Below are 23,872 nucleotides of genomic sequence, written 5' to 3'. Positions count from 1 at the left end.
TGAATGGAACTCAACTCTACAAACGTATGATTCATGTTTTTCACAGTTTTTCCCTCGATTCCAAACCAATTAAAATGACACATTATGGTAAAACATTACACTTTCTCATTCATATGCAATCGAGTAAAATATCAACTACTGGTCGGATAAGTAGAATAAGTAGAGCGAAAAATAAAACGGAAAAACTCACGTGCTCTCATACAGCATTACATTTCCAGAAACAGGCAAATGTGTAGTAGACCTGTTACAGCAAGCAAGCAATCAGCTGATCACGTTTCAAGCCAACACATGGAACCGGCGGCAGAGTAACAACAGCTGCTGCTATTTGTACACATACGAGCCTCGAATTGGCTCAGTGAATTTCTGCCTATCATCTCTCAGTCTATAACACATATACACTAGACTGGTTTACTCGTTTCGATTGATGTCTATACACACATACCGAGATGCTTAATGATCTCAGAGGTGTATGTGAGGCTGGCTGGCTCAACAACACAAATCCAACGTTCAAATCGTTCTCGTTCTTCCAATCGGTTTTCCGCTTTTTCACGCGCTGCACGTACTTTGAGTGGATAATAGCGCCCGTGCTAATCACAGTTCGTGGGAACTCTAAGAATGGGACTTCAAATTTCGATTTAGTGTTTATCATTCACAGCATCAATTCATCAATCAATCAACGCACATAGGAAAGAGACCTTGTATCTTAGAAGAAAAAAAGTATTGATAAATAGAAATAAACCGAAAGAGGTATATTTTAGGCATGTGCCGCAACCAATTAGAAAGACATATCTAATTGTTCCATTTCCGATTCTGATCATGTTTTCTATTTATATCTTTTGCCCCAAATTCACAAAAGAACAAAGTTAGAATTGTTGTTGACTTGGTGAATGGATGGGATATAAAAATGTTGTTACAGAATCACCCTGATGTCGTCTATAGACAACACTCGTACACACAAGTCATCGCGCGGATGTCGCCCATAGACGACGCTCGTAGTTAAAGGGTTAGAGTGACTAGCGAAACACCGGAGGAGTTCCGGAGAAGTATGAAAAAACGCATCCACGATCCTTACATTTGGTGGTCTATAAAATCTAATCAGTCAATCGAGGACAAGGATTGCTAGAGTTTATCTTTCAGCTCCTTGCAGTAGTACATATTACCCGGTATGGCTACTATAATTTTCAAAAATAAGGGAAAATGAAAATAAGAATCAGGATAAATCAGGATAACTCATTTTGGGATGCCCGGAAAGTTCGTGCTGATTTTTAGGAGAACAAAGGCATAATTTTTATAGGCAGACATACATTTATTCAATTTTATGTGCACAGTTTTGTTCCACAACCTTACGCCATGTTTCATACAGCCCCAAAACTATGCCTTAATTTTATGCTGTCCATAAAATCGAAGTTCTTGCCCTTGAATTAATTTTGTAGAGATCTGAACCTTACTTGAGCAAACTTCCACTTGTTCTCGCAAAATTACCCTCAATAATGTTCATTCATTCAATTGGCGTTGACGTTTTCATTTTCTGTCATTGTGAAGCGAGAAAACATAATGGATTTTCAGGTGAAATAAACGCACTACGTGTCCTAAGCATTCAAATAAATATTAATACGCAATAATACATAATAAACGAAAGAAAGAGCAATCACTATACAAGGGAGAACCGGAGAGCTTTTTATGTAGGCTATTCTAACAGTTCTCATTTCCAACCAGGATCCTTTGTATTGTGATAAAACAAAAAACTAAAAAATCCGGAAAAATCAGGATCACTAAAATCAAGTGTTTGTCAGGATGTCAGCATACGATCTAAAAAGTCTGGGAAATCCTGAAGTATCAGGATGGTTGGCATCTCTGCCTATTACAGTGAAGACTGTTCTCTGAAGTTGGCCTGGTGTATGAAGCTGGGACGGCCGGATATCGGATATTTACCGGATATTCGTTTCATCTCACCTCTTGATCCACAACCTTTTGATTAAAGATTTGAATGAATCCTAATATACCAATTCAAAAATCTGCAACTTCTGAACTGCCTCACCAATTTTGATTTTTGTTGTTGAAATAAATATAAAAACAGCAATTCCATACCCAGAAAAAAGTGACTGTGATCCGATCTGTTTCTTTTATTAATTTTGACGTAGGATTGCGTCTTTTTAGCACAAATTGAAAAGTTTGAAATCCGTCAGCTCACGAAAAATTGTCCTATTTTATGCGCTAATTATCGCTCATTCATTTTTTGATGAATCTACGAGGTATTATCACCAATCGATTGGAACGCTCCCTAACAATCTATTGCAATATAGACAACTTTAATTTTTTTGCAATAGTTTGAAAACAGAATTGGTGTGGGGGCCTTTTGTTTGTACCCCGAGGTGGTCAAGCATGTTCCTATAGGTATTCGTAGCGAAATGTGTTGCGTGTCCACTTTCTTAACTAACGATTGTGGATACAATCCCATCGTAATCTTCTAAAAATTGCCTTTTTCAAGGCTAGAGGCGGATCAAATTGCAAATTTAAAACCCTCTATAATATGAGAGGAGAAGAAGAAAAAAAATAGAATGTTCCTAACCAGCCTTTTTCGAGGCTAGAGGCGAATGATCTGTTATTTTGCGAATAAAGTTTGAAGCGTTTATAATTCAATACAAACTCACTGAAACCCCTATTGTTGTAAAGGCGAATGGACTTATCGTTAAATTTGAAGTATGGATGAAATTACTATAAGAATGCTCCTCAAAGTGGACGATCACCATAAGCCGCTGGCTTTAATTGTTAACTTTTGTCCCGAATGGAAGATGACTCTTCTTCTCGCTCTGAGCTTGATTTTTCTCGCTGTGACTATCATACTGTAAATAACAAAATTGCTTCTCTGGATTGGGACCGCATACTTGACCATACATCAGTTGACAATGCCGTATCTACATTCTATGAACAATTGAACGAAATTATTAGAGAAACAGTTCCGTTGAAGGCCCAGCGTTCTAGGAATTTTAATCAACCCTGGTGGACTCCACAGCTTCGAAATCTCCGCAATAGGCTGCGAAAAGCGAGAAAACGATTTCTTCACGACAAAACTCCAATACGCAGAAGAGAACTACACGAGGCCGAAGAAAAATACAAGAACTTGCAGCTTGAAAGCTTCCGCAAGTACATAAATGCTCTTCAAAGCACATTCAAACAAAATCCAACTTCTTTCTGGAGTTTCGTACGGAACCGGAAGAACTTGACGCGGATACCGGACAAAATCGTTTATCAATCCAGCAACTCCGACTCACCACTTTCTTCTGCCAATCTCTTTGCCGAATTTTTCCAAAACATGTATGAAAGCAATTCATCTCAACCAACCCGCCAGTATATTGACAGTCTGCCATCTTACAATCTCCGGTTCCCAGTACTTGTGTTTGATGAAGATGTGGTGCATAAAGCACTCAGTTCAGTAGATGCAACAAAAGGACCCGGTCCGGATCTTATTCCCCCGGTCTTCATCAAGAACTGTGCAGCGATGCTCGCCAGACCAGTTTCTATGGTTTACAACTAATCTCTGCGCGAGGGTATTTTTCCCGAGACTTGGAAGCTTGCATCGATAACTCCAGTCCACAAGAAAGGCAGCTTCCACGATGTCGAAAACTATCGCCCGATATCGATTTTAAACTGCCTAGCAAAAGTGCTCGAGAGTCTAGTTCAAGGTGCACTATGTCCGATTGTACAGCCTGTGATTTCAGAGTTCCAACACGGCTTCGTTAAAAAACGCGCAACCACCACGAACCTTATGGCATACACTCACATGCTAATCAACAAAATCGAGAAGCGGCAACAAGTTGATGCTGTTTACGTCGATTTCTCCAAAGCTTTTGACAAAGTACCCCACGACCTTGCTATTCTGAAAATGGATCGACTTGGTTTACCATCCTGGATCATAAACCTGCTAACCACATACTTATCATCCCGCAAAGCTTTTGTCAAGGTCCACGGTACTAGATCCAACGAATTTACGATTCCATCTGGTGTGCCACAAGGAAGCATTCTTGGTCCTCTGATTTTTGTATTATTCGTTAACGATCTGTGCGAAAGGTTATGTTCGGAGAAAATTTTATATGCGGATGATTTGAAAATTTACCGAGTAATACATTCAAATTTAGACTGCTGCATACTGCAAGCTGACATTGAGCGATTAACGGTTTGGTGCCAGGAAAATGGAATGCATGTAAACGCTGAAAAATGCAAGGCCATCACATTTACGCGCTCTCGCTCCCCTATTGTACACGGATACATGTTGAATCTCTCGCCACTGCAGAGAGTCAATAGAATCAAAGATCTGTGAGTTCTTCTTGACAGCAAGCTGCGTTTCCATGAGCACGTCTCGGTCACAATTTCAAGAGCAAATGCGATGGTTGGATTTTTGAGACGCAACACAGCTCATTTCGATGACGTCTACGCTCTGAACTCGTTGTACTGTGCTTTTGTTCGCAGCGTCTTGGAATACGCAGTACAAGTATGGGCCCCATATCACGCTGTACATATCCAGCGCATCGAGCGTGTTCAGAAACGCTTCGTAAGGTATGCTCTACGTGGCCTGCCCTGGAATGATCCAACCAACCTACCACGCTATGAACAGCGCTGTGCACTTATTGGAATGCAAACCCTGGAAAGCCGACGATTGATGCTACAGAGAATTTTTATTTTCGATGTATTGACAGACAAAATTGACTGCAGCTATCTACTTCGAAACGTTAGTCTACACGCACCATCCCGACAGCTACGCCACCATCGAGTCCTGGCGATGCCTAATCACCGTACCATATATGGGCAAAATAATCCATTAGACGCTTGCTGCCGCGTCTTTAACGAGGTATCTGAACTGTTCGATTTTAATATTAGTAGGTTAATCTATAAGAATAGAATTAAGTCCCTATAAGCAGTCTGTACAACCATTAGGTCGAAGACGTTTGACATTAAATAAATTAGAGGCAAATGAACTTCTTGAAAGTTTTCCGATTTTTCTCTCCGCTATATTGAATTACGAGACGAAGAGACGAATACATCAAAATAAAGACGGCTAAAATCCGACCATCCCTTCATCGGATTTTCCGCTCACCAAAACATTTGGCCTACCATTTTTACTTATATAGATAATGGTAAAAGAATGTTGGTCATGTTAACTCTGCTAATTCATCCACATTTCTCTGCAGATCACGTTTTGCACTCTAATTGGAAATATTACATTTAGGTAATCGGCCATTGGGATTGTTCTCTTTGCGAATTCTGTTTGCACATATTTAGGCAGTCGAACTATTCGCTTCAATTCGCTTTTTATTATTCTGGATAAAACATTAGTATGTATCGATTTTTTTAAAATAACTCTTCAGCAAAAAGTCTTGGTTGTCCTGAAAAGAGTCGATGGTATGCGTGGTTTTTATGGAAGCAGCCTGACATGCATTTTTTCATCTTATCACATCGGATTTGAAGCGAGAATGAATGTTTTTACTTGTTTATACTCGCGGAGACTGGTTAATTTTGCTTTTGCTTTGCTTCTGCGCGCCAAAACAAGCTTTGTACTACATAGTTTACGTTGTGCATACTCTGAGAATGCATTTGCAAGCAAACAGCTTTGTATGTCAGTTACACACGGTAGCAAAACATAAACCGGTAAATTGCTATAGCAGCGACAATATCTATTCTGTCGCTTCTTTTCATGTTTTTTCGCAATGGTATGAATATCTTCAAATTGTGTTTCTCTGCTACTTTAGCTGCTCGCTTTGCTCGTTACAATTTAAGGAGCACGAACAGGACCGTTCAAAACGATGAATTTGAAACGTTTAGATAACTCAAGACATTTTACAATTGCTCAATAGTTTGTTTCAGAAAAAAAAAATTTCTTGCATGTGTAGAATCAACAAAAGACAACAGTGGCACGCCATCAATCCTATTCATATCCAACCCCGTCAGTACCCCCCTTTGAAAACGGGAGTTCACTTTGAACCACCGTCTATTTGGGGTTTAATTGACTCTTACGCATCCTCCCGTTACATCAAAGTCAATCTTCTCATCTGGATACCTTTTTGATTCCTGTGGTCGCATGGTCTGGGGGATTTATTCGTCAATGGACGGAATCTCAACCATTCGTAAGTACTGTTAGTGACACCGACGACCGTCGTTGAGAAGATGAACTTTTCCAGAGCGGTTTAGTATCAGTGAAAAAAGAGAAAAAATCATGTAGTCATGTAATCTGTTCAATATTAACAAAAACAACACATGGATAATGTGTACGACATTACAGGTTATCTTCACATTATCATGAAATGATAATTTTAACAATAATAGTGTAATTTGATCAGTTCTTCATGAAAAGTGGTATTCAAGCGAAAGTTTCTGATATTTCTATAAAAACACTAGGTAAATTACTAGACAAAGCAAGGCTAGCATCTTTTCACTAATCGCTTTTTAAATGAGACACGTTTCTCATCGATTCGATCCAACTGTGCTCTAAACACTTTTCAAGTGCACCCCGATCCGATCGCCAGTAGATGATAGTCTGTAGAAACTTCACGCATTTATTCAGTTGTGGATTGTTTAGACCGCAGAAACGACGGTTTAGGTGTGCTGTTTTCACATTCTCTCGGCCACAATGGCAATCTTTTTATGGATTTCAATGTACATAATTATTGTTTGATTGTTCGGTTGGACGGACGATTATTTGAATTCCACAAGCGCGTGCCAATTACAGATCAAATGTCGCGGTATTAATGATGAAGCATAAAGCGCTACGAGCCGCCGCGAAAATGTACTCTGCGTTATATCAATTTATTTTGTTTTTTTTTTTCGTTGTGCGTTTGTGTGACTGCTACCTCAATGTTGTGTCGTGTCATGAATTAGTTCAACGCGTGTGTAAATAAACTCTCATCGTTATCGACGTCGTCGCTGTGTAAGAAAGATCACGTGCCAGAAAATATTTTCTTCGACGCATAGCTATTAAATAACATCACCGGTAAATAGCCGCCAATCTCTCGATAACATCGATTTTTTGACGGTACGATTCCAGGAACTATTTTTTTTTATTTACAAAACTATTTTTATTGCGATTCGTCATCATGTTGATTTTCTTATCAGCTTCTCGTTAGTGCCTTCCACACAACGGCTGGTGTTTGTAGAAAGATGCACGTTGCAGAACCTTGTTCTCAACTGTGCGGCGCATTCCAATACATGAAAGAGTTGCGCGTTTGCTGTTTGAAAGTGGATCACGTCATCGCCTGACTGACATCTATTGTACAGTTCGATTTGTACGATAAAGGACTCTGTGGATTTGTTGGAATATGTTCTCTTGCTGTGTTTTTCAATTCGTTCTGGGTGGAAGATTTCATTGTGTTATTGCAATACGTTGAATCGGTAGCACACTTCAAATTCCAGAAGCTATCGCTAATATTTTACAATTTATCGTTTGTTTTCCGTATTATCTTTATCCTTACATTTATCCTTATCAAGCACAAAGGACTACGCTATTGCTCATTATATTGTATTGGGTTATACACACTCAGAGCTATAGAACCGTCTATCCCCTTTCTCAAGAGCGAATTACGTTGTGTAGGCAGTATGATACTCTAAACTCGAAATGAAATCTAGACCATTTTTTTAAAGCGTGCAGTCAGCTTTCTGTGACGGGTGCTATGATATTTACGCTCTTTCCGAAACATGGCTGAAAGACAACACGTTGACGATGCAGCTATTTAACAACAAATACTCAGTGTATCGACAAGACCGGTCGACTTCAAACAGCACCAAAAGCACTGGAGGTGGTGTATTGATCGCCGTTCGCTCGAGTTTCAAATCCCGACAGCTGATTCCTTCTGTAAGCTCGTCGAAGGTGGAGCAATTATGGATCACGATTCTCACGACTGACGCTATTCTCTACCTATGTGTAGTATATATTCCTCGCGATCGAGTGAATGACGCGGATCTGATTGAGAATCATCTTGACTCGCTCTACTGGGTGATTTCGCAGATGGGACCTAGAGATAACATTATAATTATTGGCGACTATAACATGGGTACGATATCGTGGCAGCACAATTCGGTTTGATCGCTCTATCCGATCAACTCTCGATCCTCGGTTGGATTAACATCGCGAAAATTGCTTGATGCATACTGCACTGCTGGACTCAAACAGATGAGTGGAATCGGAAACGAAAACAATCGTTTGCTCGATTTGTGTTTCGTTAGTCAAGAGCTGTGCCAGGACGTTAGGGTTATGCAAGCTCCATCACCGCTCATTAAAATCTGTAGACATCATCCTCCCATACTAACGGAATTGAAAATATGTCCACAACAACGCTTTTGCGACACTACTGAGAGCGTTTTTTACGATTTCAGAAAGGCCGATTTCGATGGCATGAACGATTTCTTTTTACGTGTGCAGTGGAACGAAGTTTTCCAAGATTACGACGCTAACCTCGCTGCTTCTACTATTTCTGGTATCCTGCTTTATGCTATCGACCAATTTGTCCCTTTGAAGTCCAAACGCGAGCGGTTGAAACCAGCTTGGACAAATGCCGATCTCAAATTTCTTAAGAAGATGAAACGAGCTGCACTCAAACGGTTCACCAAATACCGTACGGATTCTACGAGGAATAGATACTTGTAGTTAAATAACGAATACAAACAGCTTAACAATCGTCTGTACAACGCTTATCAGGACAATTTGCAAAGACGCATCAAGAATAACCCCAAAACTTTCTGGCGCTACGTAAATGAACAACGAAAGGAAACTGGACTACCTTCAACGATGTCCAATGGTTTGATTGAGGCTGATACGATTTCTGACATTGCCGATATGTTTCGCTCTCAATTCAGCAACGTCTTTACTGACGAACAACTCGATCCGGCGGATGTAGCAGCTGCCACTCTAAACGTTCCTCGGTTTTCTACTTCTTTGCTACAGTTTTTAATTACCGATGATATGGTTAGCACAGCAGGAAAGAAATTGAAGTCCTCCACGGGATGTGGCCCTGACGGCATTCCATCACTTGTGCTCAAACGTTGCATGCATTCGCTGGCTAAACCACTCGCAACAGTGTTTAATCTTTCACTGAACTCTGGCGTATTTCCGAACTGTTGGAAACAGTCGTTTGTTTTCCCTGTGTTCAAGAAAGGGTGCAAAAGGGTCGTTTCGAATTACCGCGGTATAGCTGCGTTAAGTGCCACGTCCAAGCTATTTGAATTAATCATTCTTAACGAGTTAGTGCACAGATACGCGCATTATATATCGGAGGACCAACACGGATTCATGCCAAAACGTTCAACGACGACTAACCTAACTTGCTTCACTTCCTATGTAGTTCGTCAAATAGAAAATCGTCAGCAAGTGGATGCTATATACACGGATTTATCTGCAGCATTCGATAAAATGAACCATCAAATCGCAATAGCTAAACTTGACAAACTAGGCATGGATGGCGATCTGTTACTCTGGCTGGAACTCTGGCCTATGTGGTCGTAACATGTATGTCAAGATTGGAGACCATGTTTCGAAACCCTTTCCAGCTTGCTCTGGTGTTCCCCAAGGAAGTCACCTCGGACCGTTTCTATTCCTACTATACATGAATGATGTCAACTTCGTACTAAACTGCCTCAAACTCTCGTATGCAGATGACCTGAAGCTGTTCTATAAGATTGAGCAGCCACAAGACGCGGTTTTTCTACAACAACAGTTAGAAACATTCGCTAAATGGTGTCATAGTAATAGAATGTCACTAAACGTGTTCAAATGCGCGGTAATTTCGTTTGGACGTAAACGCTCTATTACAGCGAGAATCGACTATCAAGGACTTGGGCATCCTGATTGATACGAAAGTTACCTTCAAGGATCACATCGTATCTAAAGCCTCTTCGCAGCTGGGTTTTCTCTTTCGTTTTGCCAAAAAGTTTAGGGATATCTACTGCCTGAAAGCTCTGTACTGTTCTATTGTGCGCCCCATCCTGGAATATTCATCGGTCATATGGTCTCCTTACTACCAAAATGAAAACCAACGGATTGAGGCAGTACAGAGAAAATTCGTCCGCTTTGCTCTACGTCATCTTAGGTGGACGGATCCATTTAACCTGCCTAGTTACAAGAGCCGTTGTTTACTTATTAAACTGGAGTTGTTGGATGAGAGACGCAACGTAGCAAAGGCTTGCTTCATTGCAGACCTGCTGCAGGGCAACACTGATGGTTCTACTTTGCTCGGCTTTTTAGACATTAATATACGTCGTCGCAGCCTTCGTACACACTCGTTCCTTAGTACCCCTTCTGCTAGAACGAATTATGGTTTGCATGAACCAATGCGGAGTATGTCTCGTCTCTTCAATAGGTGTTACCACGTTTTTAATTTTAATATGACGCGTGAAACAAATAAGTGTAACTTTAGAAGTGTTCTGTGTTAATTTATATTATGTTACTTGTCATTGGGGTACAATGTTACCTGTTGACCAAATAAACAAATATGTTGCCTATGAAAAGGATCTGTGTTCTTCTAATTTTTTACAAAAATAATTTAACCCAAAAACTTCAAATAATGAAATGTATGAAATTGTTAAAATTTGTCTTAAAAAATATTGAATAATTGAAAAAAAATCATTAAAGAATTAAATTTTTTTTTCTGAAAAACGTGTTTTTTCAACTCTTGAAAAAATACCGGCGATAGGGGTGAGAATGGGTAAAAATGGATCAAAGCATGATGTGTAAATATATAAAACTTTGATGAATTATTAAACAATAACTGTTTGTACTACAGTTAAGTATTATGCATTGAAAGTAGTAAAAAAATGTCTCCTACTAAACGGTTCACAGCTTTCAAAAATATTCGCAATATTTATCAAGATCAGGGCTCTGCATAGTCATAGTCAACTGAGGAAAGTCAGCTGACTATCTGACTGACTACATCCGTATTCAGTTAATAATGACTTTTAGCTTCTTCACGCAGTTTCTCCGCCAAAACGACTAAACAGTCAGTCGGGCGTTTAGTCGCTATCTCCCTCTACCGCCTCGACTATATCATTTCATTCTTCCCAGTCAAATTGTCCTCATTGCATTTTGAAGTGACTTCCCCCAAAACGAATTCGTTCCTCTCTTTCTCTCTCCCATGTACGTGTGCATTCATCGATGTTTGAGTTCAACGTGGTTTGACATACGCTACAGGTGAACTAGATTATTTTGTATCGTACACGAAAATTACTCACACGTATAAAATAGCGTGCAGTGTTTGTGCGCTATTTTGCACGCTATTTACTAATATTAGGCTGTCAAAAAAGTCCTGCGGTATTTCCGCGAGGTGTCGTTGTAAGCGCGTAGTTCTAGTTGTATTCATTGTATCGAGTCATAGCTTGTTGGAAAGGTATTTTTGCGCGCTATAATATAGTCCTTGACAGTGTTTTGTTTGGTTAAATCGTTCGTGAGTTATAGTATCGCAAATATGGAGCAAAATAAAGAGAAAATCCGACATATTTTACAGTACTACTATGACAAAGGCAAAAATGCATCTCAAGCTGCCAATAAAATTTGTGCAGTTTATGGACCCGATACAGTTTCCATTTCCACCGCACAACGATGGTTTCAACGTTTTCGTTCTGGTGTAGAGGTCGTCGAAGATGCGCCACGCTCCGGAAGGCCTGTCGTCGAAAATTGCGACAAAATCGCTGAATTAGCCGAGAAAGATCGGCATAGTAGCAGCCGTAGCGTCGGCCAAGAGCTGGGGATAAGTCATCAAACCGTTATTAACCATTTGAAGAAGCTTGGATTCACAAAGAAGCTCGATGTATGGGTGCCACACACGTTGACGCAAAAAAACATCTTTGACCGTATCGACGCATGTGAATCGCAAAAAAATCGACCCGTTTCTGAAGCGGATGGTGACTGGCGATGAAAAGTGGGTCGCTTACGACAACGTGAAGCGCAAACGGTCGTGGTCGAAGCCCGCTGAAGCGGCTCAGACGGTGGCCAAGCCCTCATTAACGGCCAGGAAGGTTCTGCTGTGTGTTTGGTGGGATTGTCAAGGAATAATCTATTATGAGCTGCTTCCCTATGGCCAAACGCTCAATTCGGACCTGTACTGCCAACAACTGGACCGCTTGAAGGTAGCACTCATGAAGAAGAGGCCATCTTTGATAAACAGAGGCCGCATTGTCTTCCATCAGGACAATGCCAGGCCACACACTTCTTTGGTGACGCGCCAGAAGATACGCGGATGGGAGGTTCTTTTGCATCCGCCGTATAGTCCGGACCTTGCACCAAGTGACTACCACTTGTTTTTGTCCATGGCGAACGAGCTAGGTAGTCAAAAGTTAGCCACAAAAGAGGCCTGTGAAAATTGGCTATCCGAGTTTTTTGCCAATAAGGAAGCGAGCTTCTATAACAGGGGTATTATGAAGTTGGCATTTCGTTGGGAACAAGTCATCGAACAAAACGGCGCATATTTGACTTAAAACAGATGATTGTAACTAATTTTATGAACAAATGAAAATTCAAAAAAAAATACAGCAGGACTTTTTTGACAGCCTAATACTAACGCGAGGACCTTTATAGCATACTTGATAAATGTCTAAATTCGTTGGTTTGACTTCACGATGAGTAGACAATAAACTGTCCATTGATGAAGTAACTTCTATGCATCAGAAATCATGTTTTCGTTCCTCTTCATATGAACGTAAAAATAAGATTGCGTACGCGGGTATAAATTTCGTTCCTAGGGGATTAAAAATGTGAATTGAAGTCAGTTGAATGGAGAGGCCGATTTGTATTAATTAGTCAAGTCAGTTAAAATAACCACTTACTGGACTAGTTCACCAGTCATTTTCGCTAGTCACGGCTAGTCAATTCATTTTCTAGTCAAGTCACTTTGTTGTGGGCGACTGCCGAAGTAGTTCTAGTCGAAGCGAAGCTACTGAGAGTAGAGTTGGTCCTCATTTTTCACCTTCGAAGATTTCGGGCCCTGATCAAAATACAGGGAAACTTCGATATAACGTACATTTCACTTTCAAAAATGTACGTTGTATCGAATTGTACGTTATATCGAAACATAATAAACAATTCAGAAACATAGCTCATATTACTTTATCGTGATCCTGTTTGGGTGGAGTGTAAATAATAATGAAAAATCCAACTAGCCAACCCTTCTCATGATAAAATGATCGTTTGCTTGTTAGAAAAAACTTTTTCCCTGTAGCAGTGCCCTTCTTCTGATGTTTGGGAGACTAAATGAATTTCAATTTTTGAAGAAAAAGAATGAACAATTCTGCGATTGAATGTTTGAAGGTATTGATAATGATCAGTCTGGGAACAAAGATCAAGTTGTGATTGACTGTATATTCGGGAACTTCTGAGCTCAGGAACAAATGTCTGAACGGGTGGAGCTCTCGTCGGGGATCGTAGTCGGATGCGGGTTGATTCGCTGGATCGGAAGCCTTGAGAATGGCTAATACTTTTTCGGAATGGTTAAAATGTAGAAGGAAATGATGGCGGAAAACAATAACTATAAACTGTATTTCTTTTCTCTTCTACAATTATATCTTCTTTTCTGTTCGGTTGCTTCTTCTTCTGCTGCTGCTTTCCTCGGATGTTGTCGTCGCGATGGTCAGTGAAAAAGTGGTGTTTTTCGGACAGCGCGCATCGCTTTCATAGCGAGCGCGATTGTTGTTAATGTTGTTCCTTTCCGCTGGTGGCATCCAACAGGCGTGGCATACGGTGTGGATTTTTGTCTCCCGTTGGGACGGAACAAAAAAATCAATTTTGAGCGGAACGAAGTTCGTCGGTTTATCTAGTACTGAATCAATTTCCTATAAACATATATCGCAATAACGATTTTGCGTAATATGCATTTGAAATCTCATAGTTTTCCGTTACATTTTTCGTAGAGTGACCCCCCTATATAAAAGTCAAAGACGTAGTCCTACGTAAAAAAATAACTCTGATTTTTTAATATGTCATTTAAACAAATCTAAGCGTTCAAGATAAAATATAGCGTCTTTCGATTCTAAACCATGTAAACTATAGAAAACAAATACAATCGATAATTACAAAAACAAAATCCAAATTGATTGCTTAGTACTGAGCCATGAATGCCGTACTGCACTCAAAAATTATTCCGTTGGGGCCATGAGTGTAGCATTGCACATGGGAAATCTTCTAAAGTTTCAAACGTGTGCGCTACAGCATACGTTTTACGTTAAAACTAATGTGTTTTTCGTTTTCTACTGGCCTCAATACATAGTAGGACACTTCGATCTTATAGTTTGGCATTACTGCTTGTATTATTTTACCAATTACAATTTATCATTGCTCCGAAAGGATTTTATGTCCGGAATAGAAGACATTTTACGAGTTTGAAATAATGCTATGAAAATGTAATTTCGAAAAAATAAATTGTTTTTTAATGATTTTTATCGATATTTTACTTGTTTACCTTGAGTTGGGGCCGCGTGTGCAGTTCTACACACGGGTAGTTTATACCCTCATATGGCAGATGGGTATGAAATTTTATGCTGTATGGGTTCCTGACACCATCAAGTATAAGAATCAACCATTGGACCCTCCAGGTTTTCACGAACTTTTCGGCCAAAACACCATGGCCGTCAAAGTGTTAACAGTAACCAGTCATTTGTGGAAAAAAGTCGAAGCGCTCTTCAGTATTTCCGCGTTCGTTTGGAACATTCCTTCAATCAATTCGTATCACTTTTGACTATTTCACATACAGTTTCACGTGGGATGACAAAAGTGACTCGAAACGAACCTGACGGAGTAAATTTGGCTTTCTGCTCGGCAATGGAAACTGTTCCGAGTTGGCGGCAGTCCACAATATTGACAGTAATCGAGGACAGCTTTTTAAAATTTGCCATCATCATATCTCGTAATCCTCACACCCTCAACTCCAACGATGTAAGAGAGAATGTAAACGCGATATTCAATTCAATGACCAGCAACGTAATCAATAATAATATTGATTAAATTTTGACACAGGCTTACGTCTTTCGGGAACATATTTAGGGTACAAATTGAAAATCTAAATATCGATCACCTCACGAGAATGGTCCAATGTTATGCGCTTTTTATTCAAAATTCAAATCAAAGTTCGCATTAATTATTTTCAGATTTCAATTTAAAGAATTAAAAACATTAAAAAAGTTAAACATTAAAAAGTTAGAAATTGAAAAAAAATTGAAAAATTTGAAAACCACAAAATAGAAAAATTTCAAAATTAAACACTTATGAAAATTTAAAAATAAAAAAAAATAAGATTTGAAAAATTTTAAAAAATAATAAAAATTTAGAAAATAAAAGAAAAATCAGAAATTCAAAATTTGAAAATAAAAAAAATGAGACATTAAAAAAAATGAAAAATTAAAAAAACTTTGAAAAAAAATATCAGAAAATTTATAAATTGGAAAAAATAGAGGAATTCAAGATTTTAAAGACTAAGAGATTGCTAAATTGAAAAATGATTAAAAAAATTAAAATTGAAAATTAGAGGCATCAAAAAGCAGAAAAATCGCCAAATTTGACAAACTACTAAAAATAGAAAGAAATCAAAGTTTCAAAACTAGAAAATTAAGAAGTTACAAAAGTTGAAAAATTGGAAAAAATACGACAATTAGAAATTTGAAAAAATATAGCATGATGTTTTTAAACATAAATTTGAAAAAGAAAGAAAATAAATAAAAAATAAAAATTAAGCATTGACGAATAACGCAAAATTGAATAACAAAAAATAACAAAGTTAAAAAAATCGAAATTTCAAAATGTTATGTTTTGAAACTGAAATATTGAAGAATTGAAAAAACGGAACGCGAAAAAACGTCCGAAATTCATGTCTCTACACAATAATACCCCCTTAAAAACTATTTTTGAAACACTCATGAAACGTAAATGTATCTGTTAAAAAAGTTATTTTCCTTATTTATTTGCAAATAAGTTTCACGTGCCATCCAGCCTGAGTCATTTTTACTCAATGACCAGCCATCGGGAGCGCTATTTGCAATTTCTGCAGTAATACGTAACTCAAACGTTTCTTGTCAATCCGAAACCCGACTCTTGACGCCTCGATCACCCATTGGACGATATTTTCTTCCTCTGAGTGTTTTCCAGGGCGTTTCACGTTACCATTCAATTTCAGTTGTGCAGAACAATATAACTATTCAACAGTATTGAAACGCACAATCAATAGTCAATTGGTGTATTTAGCGCAAAAAAGACGAAAGTGCGCCGAGTTAAGTGGCGATATGAAAAATTGTAAAATTAAAAAGTTGTGAAACTGAAAAATTGAAGAATCAATAGATTTAAGAATTATAAAATTGCGACATTGAAATATTGAAACGTTGAATAAATGAATTGTGAAATGAAAAAAAAATTAAATTGGTACGTTGCAAATATCGTAACGTAATCCTTCGCCAACTATGCGGTCATGTCTTGGACACAAATACGTGTTTAAAATATTTATCAAGTATTGGGATATCTGAGTTTTCGTTAGTCACGTAGCTTATTGAACATCGAAGTCCTCCTAATGATCACGGACTTGTTAATCGAAGTCCAGTTGTTGCTCTTTTTCCTCAATTTCTTCTTCCTTTTGGATTTCCTGAAAACACAACTTTTTCACGTGTTCTAATCTTGCTTTTAACACCTCCACGTGTGTGCAGTCTGTTTGCAGTAATTCATTGAAGTATTCATTATCAGTTGCTATCGTCTGTAAATCGAACTGAACAGAAGGGTTTTACATACCCTCATTTTGCAGAAAATGATACGACATGTTGTTTAAGTTTTTTTCGTCCCTATACATCAGGACACCGATGCAAAAACAGAGTAAAAGGAACAGACAAAAGAAGACAGGTAGACGTTGACAGTGGGTAGACTAAAAGAGAAGAACAAGTTAGTGTGAGCGAAATATACGTACCCATCGTAATAGGATCAATCATATAAATACTGAAAGTATAGAACATTCGGACATCCACAGCATAGATACTCGACTGAATACAAATAATCAACAACATTTGCTATCCGAAGCGACGTGAGGTGAGTTTTACAATAACCAAAGTTCTGCAAGAGTATCGTGAATTACAAAAAAAACTTCTTCGTCAATAGGAAGGAAGTGATCCAAGCGAAGCCCATCCGAAAGGAACAACCAGTGAACGAACCATGAATCCCACAATCGAGGGTTCAAACTTCCAGATGGCGTCTTTGTACGTCGGTGATTTGCACCCAAATATTACAGAGGCCGTACTCTTTGAAAAATTCTCTTCGGCTGGTCCGGTTCTGTCGATTCGTGTTTGCCGCGACGTGGGAACCCGTCGATCCTTGGGCTATGCGTACGTAAATTTTCAACAGCCAGCGGATGCCGAGCGAGCGCTCGATACCATGAACTTCGATTTGATCGAGGGACGTCCAATCCGCATTATGTGGTCCCAGCGGGATCCTTCGGTACGCAAATCTGGTACCGGTAACGTTTTCATCAAGAACTTGGACCAAAACATCGACAACAAAGCTATGTTCGATACGTTCTCGGCATTTGGTAACATACTGAGCTGTAAGGTAGCCCAAGATGAGAATGGCGTTTCGAAGGGGTACGGTTTTGTGCACTTTGAAACTGAAGAATCGGCAAACACTTCCATTGAGAAAGTGAACGGAATGTTACTCAACGGCAAGAAAGTTTATGTTGGGCGCTTCATTCCGAGTAATGAGCGCCACAATGATAAGGTGTTTACGAATGTGTTCGTCAAGAACTTTGGTGATGAACTGAATGACGATTCACTGAAGGAAATGTTCGAAAAGTATGGAACCATCATTAGCCATCGTGTTATGACAAAAAATACAGAGAGCCGTGGATTTGGATTCGTTGCGTTCGAAAAACCTGAATCAGCCGAAAGGGCAGTAGAGGAGCTCAACGGGAAGGAATTGAGTAATGGTAATATTCTATACGTTGGTCGGGCCCAGAGAAAAAATCAGCGTCAGATAGAACTGAAACGTCATTTTGAACAACTCAAAATTAATCGTACAACCCGATATCAGGGTGTCAATCTGTACGTTAAAAACCTAGATAACACAGTCGATGATGAACGTCTTCGCAAGGAGTTCGATGATTTCGGAACGATCACTTCGGCCAAAGTGATGATGGAGAATGATCGCTCGAAGGGATTCGGGTTTGTTTGTTTCTCTGCTGCTGAGGAGGCTACTAAGGCAGTTACGGAAATGAACGGACGAATCGTTGGAAGTAAACCGTTGTATGTGGCATTGGCACAGAGCAAGGACGAACGTAAGGCCCATTTGGCGGCCCAATATATGCAGCGCATGGCCAACATGCGAATGCAGTATCCTGGTCAAATCCTACAGTCTGGCAGTAATGGTGGATACTGTATTCCCAGTATGGGGCAACCTCAGAGATTCTATGGTAAGCGACCGGGACAGTTTCGCTCCACCCCGGTCTGGATCCATGCGAATGCAGCCAACCAAAACGCGATGGCTGGTGGTGTTTATCCTGGAATGGCCACTGCTGGTACAGGCGGTCAGTATCGTCAGATGGGTAATAATCGCACTAATCAACAGTCAGCTCAGAATCAACATACTCCTCAAGAATCCCCCTACAACAAGAATCAACATCCTCCAGCTTCTATGAGGAATCCTTCTCGTCCCATTACTGGTCAGCAGGGTGGCGCAAACATGCAAGCCCGTCCTGTTGCTGCGTATATGTCCCGACAACAGCGTGCTCCCAACTACAAGTACACACAGATATTGAACGACCCACCTGCTCCTCAACCTCCCGCTGCAATTGTACAGAAACCAACTGTTCAACAGGCCGTCCACATTATGCAGCATGAGCCTCTCAACGCAACGATGCTGGCCACCGCCCAACCGGCTCAACAAAAACAAATGTTGGGCGAGCGTCTGTACTCTCTCATCGAGCCAATGTATCCAATGCTCGTGGGGAATATTACCGGAATGTTGCTCGAAATTGACAACTCGGAACTGTTGCACATGTTGGAGCACAACGAGTCCCTCAAGGCCAAGGTTGAGGAAGCTGTTGCTGTACTTCAGGCTCATCTGCAGAAAACTCAAGCCAAAAGAGATGTGAACTGCAACTAGCCGAAAAATGGATTCAGCGAGAATGGAGTGGCCTTTCAGTTTAATTTAACTTCTCCTAAATTTTTAATTTACTCCCTCGGTTTACTTTTCACAACATCACAATTTAATGTTTCAAAGTATAGGTAAATTTAAAAAAAGAAGAAAAAATAATTGCCAAATTTAGCCATTGAAGATCTTGAAATACAACATATAAAAATGCATCCTTAGCAAAATTTAAGCATAAAAAGTGGCCATGTTAGATGTAAACCAAATGCACTTGTTATGAAACGATATATTGAAATAAAGAATCGGGGAGTGTCGTATCGAACTTCAGCAATTATAAGAGATAGCATCATTTCAATGAATAAAATGTAATCCCTTTGTTTTATGAAGTAATAATCCACCTCTCTTGCTGTATCGCGCATCTACCTGTTTTCGAAATGTTCGTCGATAAGTTATAGAAACAGTGTCCACTGAACAAATGCAAAGAATAGAACGCCTTTTTAGCATACACATTTTTTATGATCATTTAGAAATGGGACTCTTCATTCCGGGGATGGCGGCGCTTTTGTTGCTTGCAAACAGTTCTGTTCGGTCTATTTTTGCGCAGTTTAAAACTAACCTGGTTCCTGGATAATCATCATGCAGAGGGGGAAAAAAGAAAAATAATTGTTAAAATACGTTTAACGTCAATTTGGAAACTGGAAAAAAATTGTTGAATGATTCTAAAAATACTGTGGAGTGAGAGTAATATAAAGTACAAAAAAGCTCCCACGACTGTCCGCAAAGTGCAAACCAAGCGTCGGAATGGAATCCACAATTATCAACTGCGGTTGATAGTCAATGCTGATCCCAACACATCAGGTTATGATTTGACGAATAACTGAATGCTGACCACTGTAAAGTGCGGCGAATCCGTTTCCGGAATATCCAGCAAACATTAAGTCATACAAGACGAATAATACATAATAATAATACGAATTTAAATGACATATAAGACGAATTTAATTGACATACACTTGCAAAAGTGGAGGCGATATGCGTATATACCATATTATATACGATGCTTCTTACACCCATTTTTGATTTGACTCAACAATGTTATATGAAATGAATAGAATTTCATATAGCGATACAGGTAAACTTCGATATAACGTACATTTCACTTTCAAAATTGAACGTTGTATCGAATCGTACGTTATATCGAAGCATAATAAAGAACTCACAAACGTAGTCTATAATACATTATTGTGTTGCTGCTTTAGTAAAGTTAATGAATAACTTCAATCAGAAGACGAAGCCAGCCTTTCTCATGATGTTTCCCTTCGTACTGTTGATTAAAGCATGGTTCATTTAGAATCCGGAATCACAAAACCAGCTGTATTTCGGGATTGATTGAAGGTACAAAACTTGTTTTAGCATCACAATACAGATAGTTCATTGTTCTATCAGGAAAAAAATTTTGATTTTTTTTTCCTCTACACTTTGGAAATGTGTACGTTATATCGAGGTAAAATGTACGTTATATCGAGTGACGTTATATCGAGGGTACGTTATATCGAAGTTTCCCTGTATTACGATCCTCGCTAAACCGATATACGACCTTATCCCTCATTGATACAGAAAATCAGGTTTTTGCATTTCATGCGATTTTAGATAAATATGTTGCATTTTTTTATTGTTATTTTATACGAATGATTTGTGATTTGACACGAATGATTTGTGATTTGATACGAATGATTTGTGATTTGATACGAATTCATATGCGGCCTAGCATGTGCAAAAAGTTAAAATTATACGATGGATGTTTGCTGGGAAGCGTTACCAGCGTTCAAGTTTTATGATCATGCATGTTCGTTATTTGGCATGAGATGAGTTCTTATGGAGAAAAAACCATCGCTTCTGTGACAAGTAAGAACATGCATGCCCCGATGATATAAGATTTAGTGATAATAATTCGCTTTAGGTTAAATGTGCACAGTTTTGTACGATTCCTTGTGACTATTTCAAAAGTGGTTTAATTATGCTTCTCTCATAGAAAACCCCGTTCATATTGGTAACATACTGATCTCTGGCCAATCGGTTTCTTAAAACGTGGTTTTATTGTTGACACTGAATATTCGAATTTAGTGTTTGGCTATATACCATCTACAATTCCAACACCCGGCTTGCTTTTACAAAATATGTATACCGTGCCGAGTTTTCGCTTTGCTGCATTGCATTTCAATACTCTACAGGGTGGCGCATAAGTCACGCTAACCGATTTGCATAAAAAAAAATTCGTATAAAAAAATGTCTCACGATACAAAATCTTTATTCTCGCATGAAAAACGATACAAAGTCGAAAACTGAACCGCTTAGGAACCAACACGCTCGATAGTTGCAGCGCGATCGTTATTTTTTTCTTCTTCAGAGAGCGTTGCGTGACTTATGCGCCACCCTGTAGAGTCCACAACTCAACCGAAGATTTTTTATGTGAAATGTCATCATTCCACCGATCATAAATCTGAAATTGTTTGATTGATACTTTACAGAATATCAATCTAGCCATCCATATACCAGAAATTAAAAGATTTTGCCCCAAACAAACATTAGATAAACTGTGTCACTACAGAGCGTCTTCCTCTGTCGTGAAAACGGATTTCAATGTAAAAAGAATTTCTAGTATCGGATGGACGGTATAACGGCTAATCCACTTGTTACCCAGGCTACGAGCAGGCATCAAAATCGACATGTAAACCCTTTTGGCAAAATATACGACTACTCTATTACTACACAATGAACGAAATATTTGTAAAACAGGTTGAAACCGCAAAACTAAAATAATGTGAGTGCAAAATTAACAGTTGTCCCTAGGTGGCGTTTCAATCTAGCTGTAAAAAAGTACCACGATTTGTTTATGTTAGCTGTAGACGGTTTGACCAACCGAGAACGGGTGGAATTACCAAAGAGATTCGTACTTCTCGAGATAAAGCACCCCAAACACACAGATTAAACCCAATTTAATTTTTTTAAGTAGAACTACGTTTTTCAGTGAGGGTGCCAAATCAGAATCAGGTTCCGTTTTTATGAAATAATGTTAAAGTTAATAACTATTTTCCCTACGGACGAATTCTGATGATTTGCGAATCGGATAGGAAATTCTTCAAAATTAGTTTGAAATGCTATACATTGCAATTCTTTAATCCGTAAAGGATTTAAATTAATAAAAATTTGAAGTATCCCCATTTTTCCATAGGAGAACTGGGGGGAAAGTGGTAACCCTAATGAACATGCCCCTTTCCTGTGTCCACATACCATTAAAATTTCCTGTGGAGGCGATCTGGCGTAGTGGTAACATCCATGCCTCTCACGCTAAAGGTCACGAGTTCAATTCTCACTCCCGACATTCTTCCAAAAATGGAAGTAAAAAGTGACGAACCAGCCAAATGAGTTGAAAATCACTATAATACAGATAAAAAAAAAATAAATAAAATTTCCTTTCTTCAAAGAATATTGTAGCTCAAATTATTGTAGTTCAAGATAGTAAGCGGTTTTTTATTATGAAAATTAAAAATGGTACATTTTTCATTATTAGAAACAAAGTTAAAAAATCGAACATTTTTTTTTATTGAGGAGGTAAAGTGGTCATCTGTAGGGGGCAAAGTGGTCACTCGCACATAGAAGGGTTAGATTTATGTGTGTTTTCTTGTCCAAATTTGTTTAAATCATTATTAAAATAGTAGGTACATGTATGAAATGAGCTAGGCCTTTTCACCTAGAGTCGAAATTGAAATTTTCTCATACGTACAAAAACGTTGTAGGAAACACATAACGTTTTTCATAATGAGGCTTGGTTTTGGTTGGGGTGGCATAGTTTTCCTGGGTCAAAACCACAAAAGGGACCCCTTCAGGAGCAGAAGGTGATAAGGTATATCAGCTTGTGAAAACAGAACATTGTCAGTAGTAATCCTCCACTGACCACTTAGCCCCCCAAACGACGAAATGCAAAATATACGAAATAATCGCTGAAATTGAACAAAGTATCTGTTCACCTCTCCTAGAATATGTGAACAGCCGTCCAAACTGTTGATTTGTCGAAAATATCAGGTCAAATGATCTAAATTTCACTAGAAACTCCTTAAATTCGAAACGTACAAAACTACGGCCGAATGTCTATCGAGAGAGCGATTTTTGTTTTTATTTATATTTTGACACGCGACAGCTCCACTGAAGTACAAGGTGACTCAAAAGTCATGAAGTTCTTCTAAACATAAGATGATACGGTCAATACGGTGTCAATAGTCAATAGTTATACTACCAAACAAGCAGGTGACTACTTTACCCTACGTGACCACTTTGCCCCCACTACCCTTACATTTGCTCTGTCCATTTGTGTGCTTACCTACCCATACCGTCAATAACGAACAACTAATTCATTCCTTTCTGCCCGGTTTCAATTTACTCGGTATAAAAATACCATTCGCGAATTTAAATCACAGTCTCAATCTAGCTAGCGAACAGACAATATTCCTTCTCAATGCTGGTATCACACACATATACACACAGTTCGATAAAAGAATGAAAGATATTGCAAAACAATAGTACATTTTTTTTCGGTGTGACCACTGCATCGATTTTCATGTCGTTGCATCAAGCACACGCACTACAAATTGCCAGCTTCGATGAAAAGGAGATGAACATGAAAGTGGTGTTTTCGATATTTTTTTGTTGCCAAATGTCTTATAATTGCATGAAACGTCGAGATCTATTATCATCTCCATTTTTTTTAATCAAAAATCGACACTCTGGACCATGTTTTTT

The 23,872-nt window shown here is 38.9% G+C and overlaps 2 protein-coding genes across 13 annotated transcripts in view; both read left to right on the top strand.

The window, feature by feature from the left end:
* Positions 1-19,419, top strand: part of LOC129780524 (polyadenylate-binding protein 4-like) — a 28,789-nt gene extending 9,370 nt beyond the window's left edge. For 9 of the 10 annotated variants that reach the window (XM_055788881.1, XM_055788880.1, XM_055788882.1 and 6 more), the window contains exons 2-3: positions 16,797-17,026; positions 17,096-19,419. In XM_055788881.1, coding sequence (XP_055644856.1) covers positions 17,150-19,090 — 1,941 coding nt within the window. In that variant the 5' untranslated portion in view covers positions 16,797-17,026; positions 17,096-17,149 and the 3' untranslated portion in view covers positions 19,091-19,419. Of the gene's footprint in view, positions 1-16,773; positions 17,027-17,095 lie in introns of all 10 variants that reach the window. The other variant, XM_055788877.1, reaches the window with a different exon arrangement.
* The window catches only part of LOC129780523 (uncharacterized), a 190,079-nt gene that overhangs the window by 9,458 nt on the left and 156,749 nt on the right, over positions 1-23,872 (top strand). The gene's annotated exons all lie outside the window — the stretch shown is intronic.

This window comes from Toxorhynchites rutilus, chromosome 3 (genome assembly GCF_029784135.1).
Source record: "Toxorhynchites rutilus septentrionalis strain SRP chromosome 3, ASM2978413v1, whole genome shotgun sequence".
In the NCBI taxonomy this organism is placed as follows: domain Eukaryota; kingdom Metazoa; phylum Arthropoda; class Insecta; order Diptera; family Culicidae; genus Toxorhynchites; species Toxorhynchites rutilus.
This window is presented reverse-complemented; position numbering and strand designations above follow the sequence as displayed.